This window comes from Branchiostoma lanceolatum, chromosome 11, assembly GCF_035083965.1.
Source record: "Branchiostoma lanceolatum isolate klBraLanc5 chromosome 11, klBraLanc5.hap2, whole genome shotgun sequence".
NCBI classification, from domain to species: Eukaryota; Metazoa; Chordata; class Leptocardii; order Amphioxiformes; family Branchiostomatidae; genus Branchiostoma; species Branchiostoma lanceolatum.
The window spans coordinates 14479688-14505340 of NC_089732.1; the positions used below are offsets into that span (position 1 = coordinate 14479688).

Genomic DNA, 25653 nt, shown 5'->3' on the forward strand with positions numbered 1-25653 from the left:
TGCTCTGGCTGCTGACTATACAAACATAGAAGTTCATAAGTTCAGCTCTTCAAGATGTGGTCTGTTTTAATTTTGTTTGATCATGAAACTGATCAATGACGTGTAATACATGATAATTTTTTTATCAATTTGTGATATCAATTTCAATTCTATATTTGTGTGATGAGTATGTCAGTAGTAAGCTTCATGTTGGGCATTTACACTACAGCGTGCGTAGTAGTACAGTGGTTAGCGATCTTGCCTCTGGAACTAGAAGCCCCGGGTTGGATTCCTGCTGTGTTGCTCATCCGATATGCACGCTACCGGAAAGGGTCGCAGCCCTAAAGAACAGGAGGTTAAGCCGTTGTCCACTGTTCATTGTGCTTGTTGAAAAAAGCTAGGGGCATTTCCCCCGCACAATGAACCTGTAAATACTGTATATAGCGTCTGTCTTCTCTGTCACGACCAGTGGAAGATTAGTTCATTGATTTCATTTGAGGTCCAAGATCATTTTCCTTTCCTTTACACACGCTATATACATAGGAAAATACACAGTATTGCCGTTCTCAGGTGAACGCTTATGGTTTTTCATATCATTGGCAACACTGGACAAAATGCACAACATAAAACTAGATACGATACATTCACAACGTCACACAACGCAAATTTCAAATATATGCTCTTTAATGCAAACATCACTAATATTGCACTTAGAAATACAGAACCGAACATCGCACAAAACAAAATGAGTTTCCTTACACGTTACATAAAAGTTACAAATAAATATTACAGACCAAAACATCAGCATGCTATGTATAATACATATAGCACAAGATCATTGGACAAAAAATATAACGAAGATGCAGCTTAGTATCAAATGCAACGTATAAAATCATACTTCACTTCATGCCTGGCGTATTTTCGTGCCGAAAGCAAATATTTGCATGTCTACTTTACAATACAATGTCCGTTGTCGCAAGTCTTTGGCGGCTCCTATGCTTCATCATATGGATCAAATGTCCATGAATCCAGTGGACAGAAATTTGCACCTAGGCTTGAGAGATTGTATCCGTCTTTTCGGATGGTGACGTAAATTCGGCGGCCCCATGCATTGGTTAGCTTCAGGCGTCAAACCTCTTGACTTAAAAGAACCCAGTACACATGTCGTGAGGAGTAGGGGTAACCCGATCCCGGGTAGTGCCCAGAGACATGTCCGAACTTGTGCCCCGACTTTGTCCATTTGGGAAAGGCACTTAACTTGACTTTCCCCACTTCACTCAGATGTAAATGAGTACCTAGCTCATCTAGGGACGTCAGGGACGTCCCTCGGATAGGACATTAAATTGAGGTCCCGTGTTTGGGGAGCTCGAGAGCCACACCCCGCGCACGTAAAAGAACCCACCACACATTTCGAAAAAGAGTAGGGGCATGCCCCGGTGTGCTATGGTCCAAATCCTTCTGTCTGGAGTTGGTGGTTCACTACAAATCACCCGGATGCAGGCCTGGCGAACCTCCGTCTCGTATCAGCCATACGGTGATTTACACCATTCACCCGGACGGGAGACCTGGCGCATCCCCGTCTTGTATGAAAGCCAACGAAAGGGTATGTCACCCCGTAAAAAGGACGGTATAACCCCGTCGTAGTGAAAGCACATCGCCTGATGATTCTGACTTACAAACATCTTTGCCTCTTTCAGACTACGACGTGAACAAGTAAGATGATGACATACATGACGTCATCCTAACATCAACCTCATGACGTCAGGATAACATTGCAACAGAGGCTGAATATCGCCACAGCTAGTACAGAAATAACCATTAGTATAGAAAAGGGCATAAATCATTTTTCATAGTACACACTTTGCATGCTCCAATACGTAAGAATATTTCACTGACAAAACTACTTGACAGTAGTGCCTTATGAAATATCGAAGCACAGAATCAGAATTGGTGTCATGGTTAATCTATGTACCTGTACTTAACATAGAAATTTACATGTAGTTTACATAGAAATGTACATGTAGTTAGCATAGAAATATACATGAAGTTTACATAGAAATGTAAATTTAGTTTACATAGAAATACTATGAATGTCTTACTGACATAAAAACTCACTAGCGTGCCTATAGGATGACATTGGCTGGTGATTTCCTTTAAATCTCTAAAAAAAGCTGTATCATAATTATCATTATGAATGTAATTTTATCCTGTCAGATAACATTATTTTTTTTTCGGTGTAAATGGGTATCGAGAATCAAGTGACAAATAATGTCTAGTCACTGTTTTCGGCCTCTTTGATATACAGTGAGTATGATAATCATGATAGTGATGATAATGGTGTTGATAATGATGATGATGATAATCAAATAGTATTACGTATAAGATTGCTTTTTCATTAGAAAGTATATTAAAACACGCGATTAGCCTACCTGATTGTAATAAGATATTACCTGTGTTAGGATTTGCTGTTAAGCATTGCTAGGCAGGTGTGGTTTTTATTTTGTAATTCTATTTTGTAGCTTCTAGTTGACCATACGAAAGTCGCTGTACTTTTTAAACATCAATAAAGCTTATTATACCATATGCTCTGGCTGCTGACTATACAAACATAGAAGTTCATAAGTTCAGCTCTTCAAGATGTGGTCTGTTTTAATTTTGTTTGATCATGAAACTGATCAAGGAAGTGTAATACATGATAATTTTTTATCAATTTCAATTCTATATTTGTGTGATGAGTAAGTCAGTAGTAAGCTTCATGTTGGGCATTTACACTACAGCGTGCGTAGTAGTACAGTGGTTAGCGGTCTTGCCTCTGGAACTAGAAGCCCCGGGTTGGATTCCTGCTGTGTTGCTCATCCGATATGCACGCTACCGGAAAGGGTTGCAGCCCTAAAGAACAGGAGGTTAAGCCGTTGTCCACTGTTCATTGTGCTTGTTGAAAAAAGCTAGGGGCATTTCCCCCGTACAATGAACCTGTAAATACTGTATATAGCGGCTGTCTTCTCTGTCACGACCAGTGGAAGATTAGTTCATTGATTTCATTTGAGATCCGAGATCATTTTTTTTTCCTTTCCTTTACACACGTTACATACATTGGAAACTACACAGTATTGCCGTTCTCAGGTGAACGCTTATGGTTTTTCATATCATTGCAACACTGGACAAAATGCACAACATAAAACTAGATACGATACATTCACAACGTCACACAACGCAAATTTCAAATATATGCTCTTTAATGCAAACATCACTAATATTGCACTTAGAAATACAGAACATCGCACAAAACAAAATGAGTTTCCTTACACGTTACATAAAAGTTACAAATAAATATTACAGACAGAAACATCAGCATGCTATGTATAATACATATAGCACAAGATCATTGGACAAAAAATATAACGAAGATGCAGCTTAGTATAAGATGCAACTTATAAAATCGTACTTCACTTCATGTCTGGCGTATTCGTGCCGAAGGCAAATATGTAAATGTAAACAAAAATTACAATACATAGTCCGCTCTCGCAAGTCTTTAGCGACCCCTATGCTTTATCATACGGGATCAAATGTCCATGATTCCGGTGGACAGAAATTCGCACCTGGGTCGGGCAGGCGTGAGAGATTGTATCCGTCTTTTCGGATGGGGACGTAAAGTCGGCGGCCCTATGCATTGGTTAGCTTCAGGCGTCAAACCTCTTGATTTAAAAGAACCCAGCACACATGTCGTGAGGAGTAGGGGTAACCTAATGTACTTGGCTGAATACGCGAGTCATGTCGAACCCGCGCTGCACATCAAAAAGTGATTCCCTTTCAGTCTGAGTTCGGCCGCTTTACCTTTTCATTGACATTGAAGAAATCCCAATGGCAACAGCATAATTGTATACTGTGGACACGTTGCTATAATTGTCATTCAGAGCGCGTTCCGCGATGTCCAGCTGTATTTCATCTCCATGAAAAATGGAGGTGTAGTTTTGGGTGTGTCTGTCTGTCTGTTTGTTTGTTTGTTTGTTTGTCTGTTTCTTTGTCTGTCTGTCTGTGTTTCCGGACTATACTCTAGTCAGCATAACTCAAGAACATCTTGATGGATTGTGATGATATTTGGTATGTAGACGGGTGTTGTCAAGTCAAAAAAGGTCGATTTTGGGCTCTCTGGTATGTGACATCTGTACTGCAGCAGAACTTCGGTTTTTGTATCTTTTTACCTGGACGTGCTATGGTCTTGATTTTTGGGTGGCAGATAGCTTTTTATCTTTTGATGTAATAAAGAAGTGGTGTAGGTTTGGGCCCCCTAGCAGCTTGCTCTGGTTTCAGTCTATTTCTTCTTTTCCGTAAACGTATCGATGGAGTGGGTGTGTCTTATCCTGCAGTTCCTTCAGCATAGCCACCCCTTCCATCTCTCTTCTGTCTTTTACTTCCTTCGGGGAAGTAGGGACTTTCTGTGCAAGCGACTCATTCCTGGAAACGATAGAAAATATTTTTTTTTTATTAAAGAAGTGTCTGTGACGTCATGGTACCCCCTCTTTTATCCAAACATCTTTAAAATTGATAATGTGAAAGGGTACGTTTATGAAGAGTAGACATGCATGTTAACAATATTTGACTACGGTTCAATCTCTCGAACAACTGGACAGGGTTCGGAAATCACTTCCAGACGTTTTGAGTGACATCCCCCACAATACGAGTTGATAAACTGAAAAGCAACATAACCCTAACCCTAACAAGTTACTTATTCACAGGGACCGTAGATATTTTCTTTTTTCACAAAACAATTATTACAGAGCATGATGATTTTATTATGGAACTGTTCAACATAAACGATAAAACACACTGCTTATGGCGTTTGATATCATGTCACGTCGTACAACCAGATTAACATTATAAAACAGAAAACACAATGTACGTCTTACGTAAATAGTTTCATCAGGTTGGTAAGTCACTGAATAAAAAATACTCTTTTTACACAACCAAGAGATTTATTCCACCGACGTTTCGGTGACCATCTGTCATCTTCTTCAAGGCAATTCTGACTGGTTCACATAGTAATGCAGCACAGGTGTTGCTGCTTATACATATTAATGAGATGCAATCCCAAACGCAAAGTATTTACATATGTACAATGTACGTCGCTTTGCCCTATGACGTCTTGACCGGTGGATGCCGATAATATATACATGTAATTAATAGCAAAATGTAAAATCAAATGTCTTGCCTGGGATATTTGACTCCGACGCAGGTGAGGTTGTCTCTAAACAGGTGATGCCGTATCCTCATATTACGATATGCCTTATCCGTAACACGATACTTCTGATACAGTTCGACATCGACGCCCTCGGTCGTTTTGTTGTGGCCAACTATGATATTACTGCAGACCGCAATACGCAGCTTTCCCAACCCGGAAGTAAAGAACTCTATTTGAATAGGAGAAGAAGAAGAAAAACTTAAGTTTCAAACATATATATTTGTTACTAATAACTTAGGCTTTGACTGTCTTTAATCCATATCTGCAAATACCATTTAAAATTTAATAGAAATGTGAAGTACTAGATTAGCAATGCATTAAAATCCCGTACGGATAATACAGATATGGTAAGTTGCAAATAGATTGGCCAAGACAGTTTAGGATGTCTTAACGTAGTCTATAAAAAAAGATTGATTTAAGACAAGGTTGTATGCTAATAGTTGAATTAGCTACTGTTGTTTTAGTACCTCCGTGTGAGAAGAGAATAATAATTTATTAACAACATTTCATATTCAATGAATATCTTTACCTTGGTGTCCCAGTCGGCTCTGTGCAAGGTGCGGATCGAACCCAATGGCCTTGACCTCAGCCGTTGATGCAAGAAAGAAATTTTCTGTATGGTCCACAGCGTAGCATCCTGGAGTACACAATATAGAACACACATTCATCAACGTCATGCATTCAATGCGATATGCATCCTTTAAAGACCATCTTTCATAGTACAGTTAGAGTTCCACGAACTCATACCTTAGCCAGGTGATGTTGACTTTTTCGAGTGATGTGCTATAGATATGTCCATTGATAATCATCTATTCCCAAATAACACAAATTGGTCAAAGTCTATAATTTTTTTAAAGGTAATAATTGTAATCAATCCATTAGTTGCAACTTTTATCAAAATACGCCCAAAATAGTTAATCAAAATATGCCATTGTATGTAGCATCGTAATCAGGGTTACAGTCAATCAAATTAAGACTACTTCTAATCACATTTTATAAAGGTAAAACGCATTTCTCTCGTGTCTTAACTGTGTGTAACCATGCAATCCATTGGTTCTACTAAGATGTCAGTTGTAGAAAACAAAAGGTACTGATTGAATAGCCGTATTACCTGGAAATTCAGGTACCGTGTGGTACCATCCGCGTAGCTTCTCGTAACAGGCATGTTCAGAGTCTCCCAACACACGAATGGTAGTGGCGAACATCTCCAAATCCTCGTACACCCCTCCTACCTGTGATCAATGAATAAAACAGGAAAACAATCTTATAGACTTCGTAAAACAAACTTTTGTCTTCAATTGAAATACCATTCTTAGACGAGTCTATTGCAAAGTAGTGTAACTCATATTATCACTACATGTCCCTTCTTTGGCCAAACGTTTATTTCATAAAAATCTCATAGCTTTCAGAGGCTCTAAATAAGGGCATCGGGTTCTTACAGATTTTAAAAATCTATTGGGGATTGAACTGTCTCTAAGGCACGGTATTGGAATACGGAGCCCATCTTTCACCACCACCTCCCCAGAAAATTAATCTGGATTGAGTGAAAAAAGTATTTTAATCGCCCTCCCTAATAACGCACCATTTTGTGACCCCTCGATGCAGTGTCCACTAGTCTATCAGCTATGAATATAATGGACTGCACAACCTACCAAGTTTCTACGGAATGGTCACTATAATTCATGACTTACCACATGGAAATCTGTTCTGTCCAGCAGAGCAACGAGGACTTCTAACTTTGTGTAAGGCTTCAGATAATGGTCATCGTCCATATACAGGAAATACTCGGTATACACTTGTGAAAGCCCCAGATTTCGTCCAGCAAAGAACCCCTACCGAAAAATAAAAGCATGAAATTTAGCTCTAAACAACAAATTAAAAAATTAAAAAATCTAAGCAATGCCATACATAGATTGTATGAAATATTTTCATTAGTTTATTCTTTTGATAAATTGTAATTTCTATTGCATTTATGTACTATGTATCGTATTAGAAGGTAATCTCGGAGTACTGGTATTTCAATAATGGCAATTCCAAAAAATATAACCAAACCCACCGACCTGCCAGACATGAGTCACATTGAAAAACGAACGTCAAATTAATCTTTTATAAACGTATTGCCTGGGATTTTAACTTTTTTTTTGTCTTAAAATGTAACGTCAACTGTCACAATTCCGCTTTAAGACCACCATTTAAAGCAAAAGTGTATTCGAGGCCTGCTCTAGAATGTCTTGAACACCTTGGGGATCACCCAATCAATTTAGCATATCTTCTTTTAAGATATTTAAAAATTCAACGGTTTTTTAGTGAAAAGTGGTATGAAGTACCAAGCAGAATTAAAAGAGTTGATGTTGAATAGAACGTTATTGCACGACTATTGTAGCAGGTACAAAGTATGGCAACAACAGTTAACATAGAACAAGACATAAATATGGAAAAAAACTATTCGCTACAACAAAATGACTATCTAAGGTTTAACATGATTCAAGTTGGGCTAATTATGAGTATCATTATTTTTATAATAACAAAACAATTTTTATGTTTTTGCATATTTTAACACAGTGTGAGCTGTTGTATCTAAATATATAGTCAAATCTATCTGTAGCATTGGGCGTCTTAAAATCTGAAATACTTGAATTGATTAAGGTGAAATATATTAAGAAGTTTACCTTAAACTGCGGCATCATGTAGTGATCAGTGTTCTCGCCCTGGAAGCTCTCGAACTTTTGGTACGGTGTGTCGTCTGCAACAATGATTCTTGTTCCAGGATACAGCTCTCCTACTGATCTGACCAAACGTCTCAGATTGCTGTACCGAAGGAAGGTCTTTACCACCACACTGACTCTGTCCTGGATTCTCTCTGCAATTTTAAGGTAAGAAAGTAAATATGATTCATCGTGTGGATTAATCCATGAATAGATTCATCAGGTTGGTAAGTCACTGAATAAAAGTACTTTTTTTTTACACAACCAAGAGATTTTTTCCGCTGACGTTTCAGTGACCATCTGCCACCTTCTTAAAGGCAATTTTGACTGGTTCACATAGCAATGCAGCACAGGTGATGCTGCTTATACAAATGAGATGCATTCCCAAACGCAAAATATTTACGTATGTACATATGTACGTTTGGGACCGCATAGTGATGTCATCTCCTGTGATTGTACATATGTAAATATTTTGCGTTTGGGAATGCATTTCAATATGTATAAGCAGCAACACCTGTGCTGCATTGCTATGTGAACCAGTCAGAATTGCCTTAAAGAAGGTGACAGATGGTCACCGAAACGTCGGTAAAATAAATTTCTTGGTTGTGTAAAAATAGTATTTTTATTCGTGTGGAGTAATGACTAGAATGTTTGGGCTAGAATCAAGAGGTTCTGGGTTAAATCCCATGACATGCCCAGATGTTGTATTCTTTCGAAATGCACTAAAACAATTTTCATCACTTAACACAGGCGAATATGGGAACTTAGCTTCGACTAGGGTCGTTAAATTCAAATCTAAGGACATCTGGATCTTAAAGAGAACGTTTTGAGAACCAACCATCCTGACGAAATAAAGCAATCGTTACGGTTCATCTCGGTTCCTGGCCAAACTCATTTCCATCCTGACTAACTATAACGCTAGCCCTTAGTAAGTTAATTTAGTAACATTGGCTACATGTTAGTGGAACCAAGAAATAAATACATGACATTAGTATTTCCGATCAATTTCGCCATTTGGATTTCCTTTTTATCTAAGAACAATTGAATGCATGTTGAGTTAAGTGCTTATAAGGCTGTATAAAATGATTTCAAAATCGTAGATTTTGTCGACTATTTGAAATACACTGCACGATTTACCCTACCTTTCGACACATCAGAATTCCAAAAAATCATGCAATTAGTCAAAATCCAACAGAACAGACCCTGAGCAATAGTTAAAACATGAAACATTCCACCCGTGAATAGTTTCATCAGGTTGGTAAGTCACTGAATAAAAAAAAACTTTTTTTTCACAACCGAGAGATTTATTCCACCGACGTTTTGGTGACCATCTGTAACCTTCTTCAATGCAATTCTGACTGGTTCACATAGCAATTTTTTTATCGATAGTTGTGTATGTGTTACACTTCTGTACGTTTGGTACCGCATAGTGATGTCATCCCCTGTGATTTTACATATGCAAATACTTTGCGTTTGGGAATGCATCTCATTAGGTATAAGCAGCAACACCTGTGCTGCATTACTATGTGAACCAGTCAGAATTGCCTTGAAGAAGGTGACAGATCGTCACCGAAACGTCGGTTAAATAAATCTTGGTTGTGTAAAAAAAGAGCCTTTTTATTCAGTGATTTATTCAATGACTTACCAACCTGATGATGAATTTCTTATATTCACGGATGAAACATTACATATTTAGATGCTTTATAAGTTATAACCATAAAAAAAGGCTGTAAAAAGTTTGAAAAGCTCGTACCTCCACCCTGTTCATATAGCCAGGGGATCAGCCGATGACGTATGTGAATTGGCATGGTGATGCTGAATTTCTTATAATGTATTTTCACTGAAAGTTGAAGTAAAGAAGAGAAATGAATTAAATCTCGCAAATATATCTGTTTACATTATCACCGTACTCACTAGGATGCGACAAAGGTTATAGTTTACGCATGTTCATCATTAAATGAATATATGGCTGCACCGTGGCCGTGTAGACAATATGAGCGGTACAGTGACTATAATTACTCCGGGAAGGAGGATGACTTCCTTCTGGGAGTATTAGAAATGCTTTTGTTTGCGCGTTCGCAGCTAAAACTCACGATCCCGTCGTCGCATTGGTGTGTAACTTGGCATATCGTATGCCAGGTTGGGCGTGGTGATGCACGATGTCTTTGTTACACCGTAACTACTTTTATCGTCAATGTAATATCGTAATTGCACCCCTATATTGACGCGCATGTGGCACTGCCCTCCCATAGGGACCATGCTTCAAATCCGTTCCGCATCGCTGAATGTCGTAAGCAGATACAGGGTAGATTATTTCGCTACTTGCTGTGCTCGTGTAGTCACTGTTAAAATTTAAAATAGACAGCGTGCATCACCACACGCAACCTAGTTCTATTTCCATCTTCTTTCTCTGGCTATTTGCTCAAGTACGATGATAATGATGAGAATATCAATTGACACTAAGTATTCAGGCCAATACTCATATACTATCTTTAAAGGAGTCCTAAAGTCCAGAGGGGGGAGTTATTTTCCAATAGATGATAATTTTAGGAAGTAAAAATGAATACTTTTTACAGTATACGATAAAGTACCCACTAGTCCCGTGCGCAGCAAAAAGCATTCAGTATTCTAACGAATTCCCCAGATGACCATCTATTTTCTGATTAACTGAATTAAACAACCTCAGCCTATGGCTTACTACAATGTGCCTGACAAGGCCTGGCAAAAGTTAGATTACAAAAAGAATGTCAGGGTGGTTAAAACTCGTCTTGGTTTGTGTTCTTCTTTATTTTTTTAACAATTGGCCTTTTTAATGTGCTTAACCCCCCTCATCTATGCCAAAAATATTCACCATTAAAGATGTATGTTTACACATAGGGAATACATGGGTAGGGTCTTCAAGGGTTTAGTGAGTATCATATTGTTTTAAAAAACACACCTTGTGTAATTCACCATAAGCAAAATTCTGTAAAAAGTCGGCTGATTATGTATTCATCGATACATAATCTAGTAAAACATACCACCGACTTCTGGAGTTTAGGACTCCTTTAAGTACTTTATACATAAGATTGTACGGGAGCTAGTATCATAGAAATCATACATGAGTATGTGTCCATTTTTAAGAATACATTAAATCTGTTATGAAGAAAGCTTACCTAGATCAAACGCGTTGGTATCAAACTCAGTGTTCAGGTACACAAAGTGCCGCAGCTGCCGATTTAGCAGGAGTGGTCTTGTTGTCTGAATGGTCATGTCGTTCGTATTCTCGCCTGAAACATTTGCACTTGGTACATTTGCAAGTTGTCTGAAAAACCCCTTTTCACACTGAAGCCGAACCTGTAAGTTGATTTAAAGATACATCAATAGTAAGATTACTAATACGTGCGTATCTTAAAATGAACAATATCGAAATTCATCGAAATATGAAAGACGTAATAACTATTGTCTTTTTAATTTTACAATCATCGCATAACAATTCAAATACATAAGCACAGTTAAAGATATCCTTCAAGCAAACTTATAGTCTAAAACATATTCAAGTATATGTAATCCATAAGTTTTATTGAAGCAGTTGACGTGACATGAGAAACAACGAAAATGATTATAGAACTGGAGAAATTTATACAAACATCATATCAGTGATGAGGTGTCAACTATATATGTATGATTATGTAATAATTTTATGAGCTTACCGTATGTACTGTATTGGTGACAATGCTCTTTGAGTCAAACCAGGAGATTCGAAGGCCTGCAGGGCAAAGTTAACAAGAAAACATATTTTTTTAAATATCTACACTGTTTCGTTGCTCAGAATTGATTGCGGTTCCTGATTCCTAGCTAGACGTTACAGCGACTTTCGTAAGGTCTTCTACAATTATGCATATACATGCAAACAACAAACAACGGTTTACAAAATGATTAATTGTACAAGTATATGAATAACATGTCGAGTTTAACGTATCATCTACACTACTACTTCTAAGAACTCAACATCCTTTGATATATTTACCTATTTGCACACAGTAAGGGATGTTTCGTTCTAGAATGTATTTGAATTTATCTATAGACTGGAATGTATCACATTCTGTTAAACAAACGGAAAGAAGGTTGAACAGCTTTGAGCATTTATCATGATATCGTGGACAATCTAGGATAAAGTGTCGTTCATCTTCAATTTCATTTGGAAAGAATGGACAAAAACTCTGGTCATATGATTGGAGAAGTAAAAGGCGGTGGAAGGAGAGGGATGGGCTTCGCCTTCCAATACCGAAGTCTAGATACAGTGAATAAAGACCAACTACCCCATGTCTTAAAAGGGCTATGGAGTGGGACTACCTTTACCCTTGTGCAAATACAAGGTATGCTCAAATACAGAAAAGGCAGCAATAGGATGAATGCGTTACCATCAAGCTGCACTGCTCTCAGTGGCCTGACGTAGAGACCATGAGAAGGATAGCTGATGGGCGACGATCCATCGACATGGCTGTGAATGCTTTTTAATATTATTTGCCTGGAAAATAATGGGGAAAATATTCCAGGTCAAAATAACACTCTGAACTTCAGGATAATTCATCAATACAGCGATGATAAAGTCAGCATATCATATCAGACCTTTCTATCCGAAATTATAACGATAACAAAGGTGCAAATGCAAAAAAAATAAACTACAAACGTACAGATAAACTATTTCGATAACGAAGAAGAATATCTAAAGATTGCAAATGTACGTCACAGATTAACCGTTACAAAAGTAGGACAAGTTGCAACAAATTGCGAATCGAATCAGGAAGACATAACCGCATTCATCTAGAGCAAAAAATTTGCAAATTTTCTAAAAGTCTAGGTAAAGTAGAAGACGAAGTACATTTTATTGTAGGCTGTCCTTTGTATGATAGCGATAGAATAATTATTTTCAGTGATGTGTTATGTAAATTCCCCTAATTCATATACCTGAATAGTAGAGAGAAATGTATATTTCTTACAGGCTTCGATAAACCAACTCTAACTAATCACACAGCCTTCTATATCTATACAATTACCAAGAAGCGAGAGGAAGTCGGAAGTACTAGAGTATGCTAGATGTTTATATGCAGTAATACCATGAATATGTATATAGTTGTTAACATGTGACCTGTGCTTCGCCCAGTGGGGCAAGCATGTAAAATAAAGGTCTTCATTCATTAATGGTGAATGTACATGTAATCTATCAACGTCCAATTCCGTATCAGTGGTTGAATGTATCTCCCTACGTTGACAAGCTACTGGATAGATACTCACCTTGCTTCGTATCTCTTTAAACATTTTTCCATGTTCCTTTGTCTGATCTTCCACTGCGCTGGTGAAAAGAAATCCTGATGCCATGGTCCAACGCACTCACACGGCTTTTCTCCTATGAGACTGCAAAAATATATGTCGATAGTGTCGATAATTATATTGTTTGTTTACACTGGATATGCAGCAATAAAATGGCGTACTAGTATTTTACCACTGAAGTTAATGTGACAGCTTCATTGACAAACATGATACCTGAAATGCATATAACTAGCGTTTGTATTTGTGCTACATATACTTCAGGTTTGCTATGTTAGTTTAGCGATTACGGGGTCTTTTTATGAATATGAATTGGTATTGAATCTTCCTTTTATTTGAGTTGAATGTGTGATAGTTGTTTGACGATTTGTTAAAAACAGAGAGAGCGACCCCCAAAAAGACCCCTCCCAATGAAATGGTATGGCTACCCTACGACGTCACAAGTTCAAGATGGCGCCCACCACACATACCAAGGGATCCAACAAAGGTTTTGCTTCGCAAACCTGTAATTGTTTCCGCCTTCATTATGGTATCCTTATGACGTTACACTGACCCTGTATAAACCGGTGTGGACGGAAGGGGGCGCTCTTCTTCCTTTTTCAACGGCCGTAAGACTGCCCGGGCCGTGTAGCCTGGGGGTACTTTGGAGTTTTCCACACCAAGTGTTCTTGTGTAAACATTGATATAACATGGCGGCGTCAAAAGCCAGCAGTTCAGATACACTAGCATGCTGGAAGTAAAACAAATATCAGTAAAAAAAAACGCTAATAAAATAATTATGTGAGAAATTTAGCTAATTGCTCATGAATTTGAGAAGATTCGAGGTATTCCAACTTCTATTACTAAATAATTTCAGTAGCTTTACAAAGAAACTTTCTAGTATGTAATTATATTATGAGACTTTGTACTTCAGATCTACAGAACTTAGGCAGTTTCGTATGTATTGTGCTATACATTCACTTTCCGGTGATAGTTAAATTGTTATATGTCAATACACTATATATGTCCTTTAATCCAATAAGTGGAATTCTGACATGGAACAAGAGAGACCAGTATAATAATTATGAAATGATATTCACCCTCTTACAGTTATAGAAATTATATCATATCCTAACCAAACTCACTTTAATGTCAACTATTGCCATTGCTACAAAACTCACCAAGTTTGATGGTCTAAGACCAGAATACATAGTGTTGAATCAACTATAGATTCTATGATTTCTCTATGATTTCTCTATATTTTCCCCTAGACGTTTTGCCTCCCCCTAGATAGACGTTAAGTCACATTTTTTCTCTACTAATGTGTAGGCCATTACCTTCCGGTGGCGAAAGATAGCAGCGATGCGAAAAACAGCTTTTTATCGCTCGCTATAGCTGTCATAGTTGCATGTCTCTGTGAAAAGAATGAAAATATAGTCATGTAGTCACATTTGTTTCACAAATACACACACATAGATGCAACCACAAACACACGCACATACACACAACCACAAACACACGTCCATACATAGATACAAACATACATACATACATTTTTAAGAGTGGATAAAGATTCATATATACATACATACATACATACATACATACACACATACATACATGTACATACATAGATACATATGTACATACATACATAGAAACACACCAACATACATACATACATACACACACATGTCAATACATACAAACATACATACATGCATAACTGTTATATACATGCAAACATACATGTACATACATACATACAAACATACATACTGAATGTCATAACGATTCAAACACTATTTTACATGGATTGAAAAGTAACTCGTTGAGAAATATCATTCTTTAATGTTTTAACAGTTTACAAAATGTCAAAGCTTACACTTGATGTAGTGTATTAGGTTTTGAATAGCAGGTTTTGGAGATTATATTGAGGGATTACAAGTAGATTGCGAATTACAATAGACAGCAAATGACATATGCCAAAGCTTTATACATATATCACAATCACATTGTCAGCACAAGCCCTGAAATTGTATCTTTTTGAATAAATGTTTTTATTAATTTTCATATAACATACAGAAAACAACAGAAACACAACTGTATGGCACATAAGTCAAATAAACAGTCACTAAATAACGTATACACCATAATCTGTACAAAAAAAAGTCAAGAAATCTAGATTTCTTATGAAATTGTATGGTTAGACAACCACATGCGCTCAAGAAATACATTGTCAGAACCGGTTTTACCGAATGATTATCGTAAACCACACCACTCTAGGCTATATTTAATTATAAAAAGCCGTCAAACTATCCGAAAAACATGGAGAAAAACAAAACAAATCTTCTCCTACACTGATACATAATTTCCCCTAACCAAACTGTTATGGCAAGGTCTTATCTTAAAGTATTGACGATAGTTTATCTTTTCACATGAGGTGACATCTAGACATCTAAATCACACGTGCGGGCATATTCGCTGTAGAAGGTACGATGTACGATTCCGTAATTATATAACAAAGCAACTAAAGTTTGTTCGAAAAAAAGATACGACTATCCCTCCAATGCTCTCAGTTTACAATCGTTTTTTTTTTTTTTTTGGTTTATCGTAAGACGATCGCACGACAAATGTGACCGGGCATATCCGTTTGTTTTGCATGTATTTGGCAAGCTGCCCTCAGGCGAAACACACTAGTATTGTACGTTAGGCACAAGCTGCGCATGCGTAAGACTGGACTATAAGGTTTGATATAATCACGCCGGCATCGACCCCTACCTTTGTCAATAACTGTTGTACCACTTGGGTTTTATAACGTGTTTATACGAAAGACCAAAGCTACGGAGCGGTTGGAATCATGCTTCGGAGCGGTTGGAAATGGCTTGAAGAAGCTGTCTGACCTTGTCGCTTTGGTCTTTCGTATGTTTGAGGTGTAACTCTCCTCCAACAGGGGACCTCTACATGTAGCTTTACGTGTCCCATCCAAGAGGACGCCCATAACCAAAGCTTGGGTACTCCTTTTTTTTTTTCACCTGAGTCGATTGCGTAAATAATTACCTATTCTTTCTGCGCAATGATCGGCTCATCAATATGAAGCTATGGGGAAGTGCCTGAAGTCGCGCGGTGATCCACCAATACTACTGATTTTGCACTTAGTGTAGACGAGTAAGCGGGATGGGTGGGTACCGGGTGGGTGTTCTTTGGCTTCTTCGAAGACCCTTTACCTGTCCACCTTAGATCTTCAATCCTAAATGGATGCTACCGCTTGACCAGGCTACGCGGATGAGTCCGTTCACTGCACTAACCTGTAATCAGGCTGCCCTTGCCTTATATAGAAGTTATTTAACTTCATTTATAAGGCTGAGCCAATCATCGCGCAGGAAAGTTAGGTGTAAAGTGCATTTTCCAGGGATACACAATTGGAGCTTGCCTTACTGCCTCGTTATGTACAACAGAATTCTTCACATGAAGACATTAGCCTTAGGGATTCAAGGACAGAACGTACGTAGAAGCAGCTCGAAAGAGTGCTTCAATGACCCTGATTACGTGCATCGCTAACTATAGGGGAGTGTAACTGATTTAAGTGCCAAGGCCTTTTCTCCGCGTACCCGTTTTGACGTCAAGATTTACCCTCAAAATTACCGCATTTACCATGTTCAAGCTGTCTTGTACGAGGGACATTGGATAGATACATATGAATTTATTGTGAAAATGATCTGAAATCGTCTGTCAAATGTACTGAATATTTTTGGTCTTGGGTTCGCTATGCTTGCCCATGACCCGGAAGTTTAACCACCATCAGAGCGTATCGTCAGTGCCAACACAACAATGGCGGATTTGTCTTCAATTATGAGAGGAAAAATTTACCAAACAAATACTAGTAAGCGCTTCAACATATACTAAGCTCGAACGTCCAAGTTCTAGATAAAATGTCAAAAAGTGGCTTGAAGAAGCTGTCTGACCTTGTCGCTTTGGTCTTTCGTATGTTTGAGGTGTAACTCTCCTCCAACAGGGGACCTCTACATGTAGCTTTACGTGTCCCATCCAAGAGGACGCCCATAACCAAAGCTTGGGTACTCCATTTTTTTCACCTGAGTCGATTGCGTAAATAGTTACCTATTCTTTCATCCATATGAAGCTATTGGGAAGTGCCTGAAGTCGCGCGGTGATCCACCAATACTACTGATTTTGCAGTCAGTGTAGACGAGTGGGTGGGTGTTCTTTGGCTTCTTCGAAGACCCTTTACCTGTCCACCTTAGATCTTCAATCCTAAATGGATGCTACCGCTTGACCAGGCTACGCGGATGAGTCCGTTCACTGCAGTAACCTGTAATCAGGCTGCCCTTGCCTTATATAGAAGTTATTTAACTTCATTATGGCTGAGCCAATCATCGCGCGGGAAAGTTAGGTGTAAAGTGCATTTCCCAGGGATACACAATTGGAGCTCGCCTTACTGCCTCGTTATGTACAACAGAATTCTTCACATGAAGACCTTAGCCTTAGGGATTCAAGGACAGAACGTACGTAGAAGCAGCTCGAAAGAGTGCTTCAATGACCCTGATTACATGCATCGCTAGCTATAGGGGATTGTAACTAATTTATGTGCCAAGGCCTTTTCTCCGCGTACCCGTTTTGACGTCAAGATTTACCCTCAAAATTCCTGCATTTACCATGTTCAAGCTGTCTTGTACGAGGGACATTGGATAGATACATATGAATTTATTGTGAAAATGATCTGAAATCGTCTGTCAAATGTACTGAATATTTTTTGTCTCGGGTTCGCTATGCTTGCCCATGACCCGGAAGTTTAACCACTATCAGAGCGTGTCGTCAGTGCCAACACAACAATGGCGGATTTGACTTCAATTATGAGAGGAAAGATTTACCAAACAAATACTAGTAAGCGCTTCAACCTATACTAAGCTCGAACGTCCAAGTTCTAGATAAAACGTCAAAAACTCAGGCAGAAATCAGTGAATATCGTATTTCTTATTGCGTGCTACATTGTTGTGTGTGTGTGTGGGTGGGGGGGGGGGCACAGGGACTCGGGGCGAAATCGTTTGAAAATTTAGAAGTAGAAATTCATTCCACGATCAGAATGTGTTAACGCTTAGAAAATAGTCCCTGTAATTCATTAACTTAGTGTACACTAGACTTCTATACTTGTTTGTCTTCATAAGCACAATTTTTGTTGTAACGCTGTTGTTACCTGAACTGTAAACTCAATTAAGGTAAAAATACACATATATTTGTTACAATCTGAGTCTGCTTACCGTATCCCAGTGGGACAACATTTTTTTTCTAATATAGTCTTTTAGTTAAACACAGCCATGAAACACATTGTCCATACTACATTCTAATAGTACAACGATATCTCAAATTGCCCCACACGGAAATATTCGAAAACAATATTTTTTCATGTAGTCTTTTAGTCAAACACAGCCATGGAACACATTGTCCATACTGCAGTCTGATACTGAAACGATATCTCAAATTGTCCCACACGGAAACATCCGACTGCTTTTTCACACGTTTCTTGGAAAATTACTAGTATTACAGCTTATAAAGACGTAGTTAAGACAACAATCTGTTGTGTACACTAGACTTCTATACTCTTGCCAACTTGTATGTCTTTGCAAGCACATTTTTGTTGTAACGTTGTTGTGTCCTGAACTTTAAACTCAATGAATGTAAAGACGCACATATATTTGTTATAATCTAAGTCTGCTTACCGTATCCCAGTGGGACAACACTTTTTTTTGAATATGGTCTTTTAGTCAAACACAGCCATGAAACACATTGTCCATACTGCAGTCTGATACTACAACGATATCTCAAATTGTCCCATACGGAAATATCCGACTGCTTTTTCACACGTTTCTTGGAAAATTGCTAGGACTACAGCTTATAAAGACAGTTAAAACAACAATCTGTTGCGTACACTAGACTTCTATACTCTTGCCAACTTGTATGTATTTGTAAGCACATTTTTGTTGTAACTTTGTTGTTACCTGAACTGTAAACTCAATGAATGTGAAAATACACATATATTTGTTATAAGGCCACAGCAAGTAAATTTTATGGATGACATCCTCCGCAGACTCCAAAATTAATGAGATAGGGCGAAAAAAAACAAAGTTCCTATATTTCCAAATTTTGAGATCATACATGTCATAAGTCTTGTTAAACAATAATTGAGGCGAAGAAATATGATATCATGACCAACAGGTCTTTTGATCCTGTATTCAACCAATGAGGTTTCATATATAATATAAAAACTCATTGATTTAATGTAAACATGTCCTTGTAGATGTGTATACATCTCAATAGACTAACTACAACAAATAAAGAAAAGAGCTTGTTGTACCATCATCTGAAGCAACTACACTTGGAATTCATATGCGATGAAACACCTTATGTATACAGCTCAATTAACTAGACCCCCCTCCCATTATTTATATAATGTCCTTGCTAGAACAAATGCAGAAAACAGCTTGTTATTATACGTGGAAAATTGCTAGGATTGCAGCTTGCAAAGAAATAGTTAAGACAACAATCTGTTCCACACGGAAACCTTTTCTCTCGATAAGTCTCATGGGGATAAATATGAGATTACAAAGTGTTTATATACAAATCAGCCATCAAGACAGCTCACCTGTTCTATTTATTTGTTGTACAAGGTAATTATGTATACATGGATGTCAACGATTAAATGATAAATCCAAGATGAAAGGAGAGTGAGCTACGAACGATTCGGTCTTGTACATGTCTTATCTGTTTGTATCAGTAGTTGGCTGTTAGTCAAGTCATGCACGAATGCGTTAGAGTCAACACTACTTCCTCATCGCGCAGACAATGCAAGAGTTTCTCCAAGCAGACGTTAGGCTGACAGATCATAATGTTTTGTCAATGGAGGTTTTATCAAGATTGGTTTCGTGACTGCTGTGCTCCGTTGACAATCTTTCACCCAAAAACACTGTCAGAGAAGTCATGATGGCATTTTGGAATCAGGAAATCCTACGATTTCCCACCACCACAACTTCTACAGGGAGAAGAATACGGTAAAGCACACTCACAGAAATTCTGTCGATCCAAACGACGGTAGTTACGAGTCGATCAGACAACTCACATATCCGATCCCCTTCGCCAGTCTGGTTTGTGTATGCAGTTAACACGTACCAGTCAACACGTTTAAACGAGAGTAGTCTAACAACCGTTTAGATTTCGAGGCGTAAAATCTTCTGTAGTGTGTCGTGACGTTCAAAAGTTCGTAAGAAAACATGCACTTACCTCTGACGTTTGATCTTCTTGGACTTGAATCTCATACGGAGCGACATGGCGTCCCATAAGCTGGTTGATACATGGCTACATGTACAAGAGTGTACTTGTCTCCCTGTTAAACATGTCTGTGTGCAGACACGTAATCGTGGCCACAGAAGGGATTAACAATGGGGGGATGACCCTAGGTGAAATAGCCGGGGTAACACACCTAATTCTTTACAAGCCGGAGGGCACTTATATATGTTCCACATAAACGAGCAACCATTTTTTGTGTTTACATTTTGTGTATTTGACGACTGAAATGGGAAATAATGCTAACAGATTAAATTCTTAATTGATATATAAATCAGCGGATCAAATTACTAAACAACATTCTACGTTCCACCTGACTTTTACCTGCCATACGTCATTGTGACGTCATCGCGGCCGCTCGTGATGAAAGCAACAGGGGGTGCGACGACTGTAATTGTTGTAACTGCCTGGGTGTCAAAGGTCAATATTTGGGCGTTTACAGTCGATTATTTGATATCAGTTCATTTGAATCGATAGAGATGTGAATCGTTCATATTTCATGATATTTTCCTATATTGCGGCAGAAAAAAAACTGACAGGGTAATGTCAAAAGTCTGTAAGGAAAATATAGTAACTTGTATAAGAAGAAAAAGAACACGTAAAATACTTACTCGGTAATAGTGTAGCTGAATGTTTGTAGAGATAGAGATTTGTGTCTGTATATGCAAAAAAACTGCCAAAATAATTAGGTCAAAATTCTTTCAACACCTTTCGGTGAATATGGTAGTGCACATTTCCGTATAGACTCTGGGCCACGCAATTGTCTAATCTAGCACTAAAATAAAGCATAGGACTAGTATAAGTGGTGTGTTTGAAATTACCATGTTCTTTCTCATACCACATACTTGATGAATGCCGAAAAAGAGACGGAATTAAAATACTACGTCTAAAGCCTGTCCCAAAAGGAGGGCCTGCATGGGTGGTTAGTGATTACGAATTACATGAAAAATATACCGATGACGAATCTCGATTAAATTCTCAGAGCTGATTACGACGCACGTTAAATCACAGGCTTCCGAATAGACCTCGAAACTTAACGCAAAATTCAACTATCTAGTTTTGCGTCAAAGCTGTTGAATTTAAGTTGAGTACCAACTTTTGCTGATACCTTCTTGGGGGGGGGGTACATGGGAGTGTTCAGACAACGCTCGACGCTAAATTCCGGAGCACTGCCTACATATGACGCTATACAGTAAATTCAGTTAGCCTTTCTGGTCTCATTATTTAGGTATTTTTCGCCCATAGGCTTACATGTTATAAAACGTGTTTTACATGGGCGCGTTCGTGATGCAGCTATAGGAAATGCACCAAGGTCATTCATTTTCTGTTGAGAACATTTACCATAGATCATGTAAAAAAAATGGCCAACAGTTTCACTACACACAATATCTTTTTATAGCAATGACAAACTGCACTTAGCTACACACTCAAAAAGGCACTTTCCAGCTGAAAGCGCACGTCCGCATCACCGACCGCATCGGAATGACGACGTGCAACCTAGCGTACAGCTGCCGAACTTTACCTGCTAATTTTTTCAGATACAAACAAGCTTTCATCAGTGTGACGCTTGATATCAGTTGGGCTGGCTAAAACTTTACAATGATTTTAATTTTGACATCAGTGTTAGTCAATGTTTTATTTGATACAGGGACAAAAGACTTGTTGATTGTAATACCATCTTTTATCGCTTCAATTCTTCTTTAAAAAAATATATATACTTAATGGTTTTTAAATTTGAAAATGTGGATTTCCTGTGTTTTCTTGCCCGCCTTTTTTTTGCCCGCGCGCACTAAATTTGGAGTCTGCAGAGGATATCGTCCATAAAATTTCACTTGCTGTGGCCTTATCTTTGGAAAAACAATTATATGAGATTCTGAAAAGCGTTTCGGTAGTAATCTTATTCAGGTCAAATGACGTAAGCATTGTAATTTAGCTAGAATGCAGAATTTTCAAAGCTTTTGTAATGATTTTAACATAACATACGCAAAAAAACCGCGGAACCTTTGTATGATCATTTACATTGTATTATGTACTAATGGTAACATAAACCTAAGATATAAAATGCTATCTTGAGTGTTATAAGCGCAATAAATTTTCTCTCGAACACACGAACTAAATGAAATATTGGTACTTTTGTTTTGTTTTCTTGTAAGTTACGGTAAAGTACGTTTATATTAATGGATAATACATTTCTAAAGAAAGTACAGATAACAAAAAACTTACAAATCAAGAGAAAGCTTTTTTTCATAAGTTAGACATTTTCTGTACAGAAAACACTACAGCATCAAACATAGCGGTAAGGGGTTTGTTAAATCTTAAGAGTTTTTGTGTAAGTCGAAGACTTTGACAGCCTGCCCAACAGCCAATGACGACACCACAAGTCTACCGTCTCCAGTCATGGCCACGCCCCATGGAAACCTGACGTAATTTTCCTCCACAAGCAGATGTCTGTCAAACGTCCCGTCCGGATTAAACTGGGAAACCCTGTTGTTCTTCGTGTCCGCTACGATGATGTTGTCTTCCGCATCCGTGCAAACCTCTGCCGGGCTTAGCAGCTGTCCGTCATCTTTCCCTTTCCCGCCTATTTGACGAATGAGGTTCCCGGATGCGTCATACAACTTGATGCTGTGTCCTGATTGGTCGCTGATGATGATTCGATCACTGCTGTTCGTCGCTGGGTACAGTCTGACGGGACCCCCTTCGGAAGCGACATCGAATGTGCAGACGTCTGTACCGTCTGAGAGAAGAACGAAAACTTGGCGCCCCTCGGTTGCGATGATTCTTCCGGTGCTGTCTACAGCTAGACCTTGTAGACGAGAGAGGACCCCTTCAACATGAAGAACACGTCTACTGTCTCCACTCTTTTTCAACACGTGAATGTTGTGCCCGTTTCCGGTCACGAAGATTTCGTCACCGTACGCCGCAAGTCCTTCCGGGCTGAAGGCCAGAGCCACTGCACTTTTGAGCCGCATGGTGGCGCTGTTGAAGATGCGGACGATGTTCTGACCTCCGACGATAATGTCGTTTTCTTCGTCTGCTGCTACACTGAAGGTCCTGTGGAGCTGCGTGGTGGCGCTTTTTAGCGATGCTATCAGTGTTGGACCTTGTTGTGTTGTCGGTGACTTTGATGGACGTCTCGTTTCTTTCGCAACTACTTCTTTACAGGAATTGTTGATAACTTTGCCGAACCATTTCTGTATCTCCCCGTTGAGGTCAACCTGGGGCGCCATGAACCAGAGACGCCTGTCGTAATCCGACGGTATTGCACTTTGAGAGGGCGTCTTCTCACAAGGGTATTTCAACGTTTTGAAGACTTCGGACAGGCTGTTGGATGAAGTCAACACCACGGCGGAGCTACCGTCGTCAAGTATCTTCCGTGAGATGTTGCTGTAGCTTGACGACGCTGCAAACGCTACTTCTGCAGCTTCGCGTTCTTCGCTTATGTTTCCCCGTCGTTCCTCGAATGCTGCAATGAATTCTTCCAAGCTCACCGCTTTAAAATCACGGACAGACTCCCTTGCCTTCTCCGCTTCTTGTCGTACGGCTTGTATGATGCTTTCAACGCGCTCGTTGATCATACCAAGAGCTATTTCCGAATGGTCGGCGATCTTTATACTCATGTTTTCGAACTGTCTCAAAAGGCTTTGCTCTGCTTCGGTGAGTTCTTCGAGTCTCTTTTTATATGCTTCTGCGCATGTACTGGCAATGTCTAAGCCGTTCTTTATCTTGTCTTTTTCTTTGTCAAGAGCTTCTCGGATCTCTTCCTCAGAGTGGTCTTTATGTTCGTGTGTGGCGCAGTGGAGGCAGACATATTTCTGGCAGACACTACAGTGCACGGATTTAACGTCACCCCTTGAGCATTTACACAACCCCTTCTTATGGTGTGGCGACGACTCTTTAAGATCCTTCTCCATACTTTCCTCCATATCTTTTTCCCGAGCACTCATATCCACTCCGTTTGTCTTTCCTTCGCCATTTTCTTGATATTCTAAAATATCTTCATGACCCATTGGTTCACAAGTGGCTGTCGATGTTGCGATGTCAAGTTTGACATGTAACTTCGAATCTTCCGGATTTTCATGATTTTTTGGTGCCCCTTTCGAAACTAGAATGTATTCACCTTCCTCGGAGTTTAAACGCTGTGATGGCCTCGGGACCTCTGAAGGATTGGCTGGCTCGTCTCTCTTTGTTTTTTCTGTTGTTGTTACTGTTTTTGCTGCAGTTGTTTCTGTTATTGTTTTTGCTGTTGTTGTTTTTGCTGTTGTTGTTGTGGCTGTTGTTGTTGATGTTGTTGATGTTGTTGCTGCTTCTGATGCTGCTGTTGCTTCTGGTAATGTTGACCCTGATGACGATTTCTTCCGTCCTCTTCTAGCTTTTGACATGACATCAGAACGTTTGAAATGTTGAATTTTGTTGGGGTCGTCCGATTCTCCTGTCGGCTCATATTCTGTAGTATCAGACTCTTGTTGCCCAGGGAGCAAGGTATTTTCTTCCTTGCTTATAGCTTGATATTTGCCATCCAAATTGTTTAAACACAAGACATATTCTACGTCTTCTAGCTTTTCTTCTATTGGCTTACCTGCACTTACAACTTTACTCTCGTCGGTATTTGGTGCCTCCGATTCAGAGAGTGCTTCTTGTATTAAATCAAAGGATGGGATGGTTGGCTCTGAATGGTTAGAATTTTTCACATGCGGTTGTCTTGTAGGTTGACTCTCAGTCATCACGTCTGTTGTGCCTAGCCTTGATTGCGCATGACGCTCCTTTTCTTCTCGGTCGCCATTTTGGGGGAGGGGGGCGTGAGAGCTGCACACGACACAAGTCAACTCCCCCTCCAGTTCAGTCGCTTGTAACTGCTCCAGACATGGATGACAGAAGCGGTGACGACACGAAAGCACAGTGGTGTCTTCTAGAGATTGACAGAGATCGCATACTCGACTTTGAAAGGATTTTTCTTCAGTGTTTGTGTGGAGATTTTCCGTCTTGTCTGTTTGTTGTTCTGCCATGTTGGACCAGACAGACAACTCTAGATCTACCAGCTAGTGAACCTGAAATAAAGGAGGGTCAAAACACTTAACGTTCCCG

The 25653-nt window shown here is 39.0% G+C and overlaps 2 protein-coding genes across 2 annotated transcripts; both read right to left on the reverse strand.

Moving 5' to 3' along the window:
- Window positions 1–2367: 2367 nt before the first annotated feature.
- Window positions 2368–20862, reverse strand: LOC136444646 (beta-1,4 N-acetylgalactosaminyltransferase 1-like). Its single transcript, XM_066442313.1, has 14 exons — window positions 20506–20862; window positions 14550–14626; window positions 13787–13963; window positions 13201–13320; window positions 12327–12433; window positions 11616–11671; window positions 11079–11259; window positions 9677–9763; window positions 7888–8078; window positions 6910–7050; window positions 6330–6450; window positions 5748–5855; window positions 5189–5387; window positions 2368–4434 (listed from the first exon to the last, which is right to left on the reverse strand). Exons 1-14 carry the CDS (start codon window positions 20560–20562, stop codon window positions 4287–4289), a joined length of 1770 nt encoding a protein of 589 aa, XP_066298410.1. The 5' UTR covers window positions 20563–20862; the 3' UTR covers window positions 2368–4286.
- Window positions 20863–22883: 2021 nt separating this feature from the next.
- On the reverse strand, window positions 22884–24950 carry LOC136444293 (protein wech-like). Its single transcript, XM_066441806.1, has one exon. It carries the CDS (start codon window positions 24948–24950, stop codon window positions 22884–22886), a length of 2067 nt encoding a protein of 688 aa, XP_066297903.1.
- Window positions 24951–25653: the final 703 nt, after the last annotated feature.

Bases quoted from the DNA above. Each gene is read 5' to 3' on its own strand.
- LOC136444646 (XM_066442313.1), bottom strand. From the start codon at position 20,562: ATGGGACGCCATGTCGCTCCGTATGAGATTCAAGTCCAAGAAGATCAA. The intron at 12,434-13,200 runs GTGAGTATCTAT...ATTATTTTCCAG, and splicing joins TTAAAGAGATACGAAGCAAG to GCAAATAATATTAAAAAGCA. The intron at 9,764-11,078 runs GTAAGCTTTCTT...TTCAACTTTCAG, and splicing joins TACCAACGCGTTTGATCTAG to TGAAAATACATTATAAGAAA.
- LOC136444293 (XM_066441806.1), bottom strand. From the start codon at position 24,950: ATGTCAAAAGCTAGAAGAGGACGGAAGAAATCGTCATCAGGGTCAACA.